This window comes from Lactuca serriola, chromosome 3 (genome assembly GCF_051521515.1).
Source record: "Lactuca serriola cultivar US96UC23 chromosome 3, Lser_US96UC23_V15, whole genome shotgun sequence".
NCBI classification, from domain to species: Eukaryota; Viridiplantae; Streptophyta; class Magnoliopsida; order Asterales; family Asteraceae; genus Lactuca; species Lactuca serriola.
Genome location: NC_136410.1, coordinates 148,942,367 through 148,944,439, shown reverse-complemented (window position 1 = coordinate 148,944,439; position 2,073 = coordinate 148,942,367). Strand labels below are relative to the sequence as shown.

Here is a 2,073-nt window from a genome sequence, read left to right as displayed (position 1 = left end):
AATCAGTTAATTTTAATTTTTTTTATATCTACAACAGCATTCAGATGTTAAAAAAACAAACACGTTTGTTATTACAGTCTGCAACCATTTTATCTCTCTTCTTCTACAGAGATGGTACGTTGATTTTATTAATTTTTTGCGTCAAAAAAAAAACAAATAGCACTTCAACCGTTTTATCATCTCTTCTACTGCAGAGGTGGTCCGTTGATTTCATTAATTTTTTAATTAAAAAAAACAAATAACACCATACTTTCATGACGTGATTGATTGACATAAACACAAAATTAATTTCGTTTGAAATTCCTAAAATCCTATTTTGGATGGATTTCACCATTCCTAACTAACCAAATACATAACAAATTACATATTTTTTTTTTCCAATTCCAGTTATATCAAATTCCAATACTATATAAAACTCTTACTTATAACTCTTCAATGGCAAAAAAAAAAAAAAAAAAAAAAAAATCGTCTAAAAATTAGAACATAAAGAAGGGAGAAGCCACAGATTAAAAAGAGCAGAGGCCAGAGACAAACTCCAAGACAAGCAAGCCATGGCTGCTGATAACTGATACCTGTTGCACAATTTCCCGCCACAAAAAGAATCACCAGCTTCTGTAACCATGAAGTCTGATACACTAGCGGTTGAACATGCAGCTGCTAGTGATAAGAACGAAAGGATCTGCCATGATTAAGTTTCGATTTTGTTAGTATTAAGAGATCTTGGGATTTTGAATTGGAATTGGATCGATGATTAGGATTTACCCAATCGCCTATAACTATAACTGCCACCATTTGCACTTGTCGAGATGGACGTTTGACAAACACAGAGAATGCATCCACCATTGCTAGTGTTAAACTCCATGGAATCATTAATCCTTTGATTGTCACCAAGAAACTGAGAAAGGAAAGAGAAGAATGTCATTAGTAACCATGAAGATCTCGAATTCTCAATCTTGTTCGAAGATGATCCTAGAAAATCATGGTTTGTTTGTTATTTTGATAAAAATCAACAAATTTACAGTCGATCGGGCTTGTTGTTGAATAATTTCAATTCGATTTATTTTTAGCAATTTGATCATATCATCGTTAATAGGAACCCTAGCTAAATATCACGATTTGTCGTAATTAGAACTTAGCTCGATTACTAGAACAATCTACTTGAGAAATTTACGAATTAAATCGAATTAACGAAGGAAAAAGTACCAGAAAGAAGTATAAGCGTAGAATTGAACTCCGACGCACATGAAAAGAAGAGAAGCAACAGAGAAGAGCGTTTGCCCCAATCTTAAGGCTAAGCTTGCGCTTGTACCAATTGAACCTGGAAATTCTTCTTCCATTAATGATTAATCTCCCCTACTTCTATTTCAATCAGTTTATCATACAAATAACAAACTGATCGAAATGTAAGAGAGTGTAATTCTGCGTTTGAATCTTGTTCGCTTTCTCAAAGAATCTTCATAGAGAATGACAATCGTCGTTGTATGTCGTTCCATGTTGCTGTTGCGTCATTGATGGAGTTTGTGATTGGTTTGGGAGGTTTTTGTGTGAATATATTGGGGGGTTTGTGGATGGGAGTCGTACAGGCCATTGACATTTAGTTGCAGTGGTATGATATTCGGTGTAGCATCGCCATTGAAGACGAATATGTAAGCTTTTTTGTTTGTTGCAATTTCTTTTATGAAATTATATTATATTTTAAAGGGTCGTTTGTACGGGCTTCATAAAATTTCATAAAGACTAAATTACACAATCGTCCTTGTGATTTGATCACATCTAGATCTATAGTAAATTATAAGAATCTTCGTTGTACAGGTGACAAAAGAACAGGTTAGTTTTTATTTCCAAAAACTAATTTGTATCATCATTTGTTTCAAAATTGTATGTTTTAGGACATGATTTTGTTGCAATTTTAATTTGTGTCAAATTTGAAATGATCATAATGTCTTTGATATTTATTTCATTTTCTGAAAAGAAATGGGCCCTTACTCGTCGATCCGGTGGTGGTGCTGGATAGAATTTTGGTTTGATTTTTCTGGTTCTTTGCGAGCAACAAGAGTTAGAGTGACCACCTTA

The 2,073-nt window shown here is 33.4% G+C and overlaps 1 protein-coding gene across 1 annotated transcript; it reads right to left on the bottom strand.

Moving 5' to 3' along the window:
* Positions 1 to 250: 250 nt before the first annotated feature.
* LOC145094692 (CASP-like protein 5C3) lies at positions 251 to 1,683 on the bottom strand. Its single transcript, XM_079032780.1, has 3 exons — positions 1,204 to 1,683; positions 763 to 895; positions 251 to 679 (listed from the first exon to the last, which is right to left on the bottom strand). Exons 1-3 carry the CDS (start codon positions 1,335 to 1,337, stop codon positions 470 to 472), a joined length of 477 nt encoding a protein of 158 aa, XP_078888906.1. The 5' UTR covers positions 1,338 to 1,683; the 3' UTR covers positions 251 to 469.
* Positions 1,684 to 2,073: the final 390 nt, after the last annotated feature.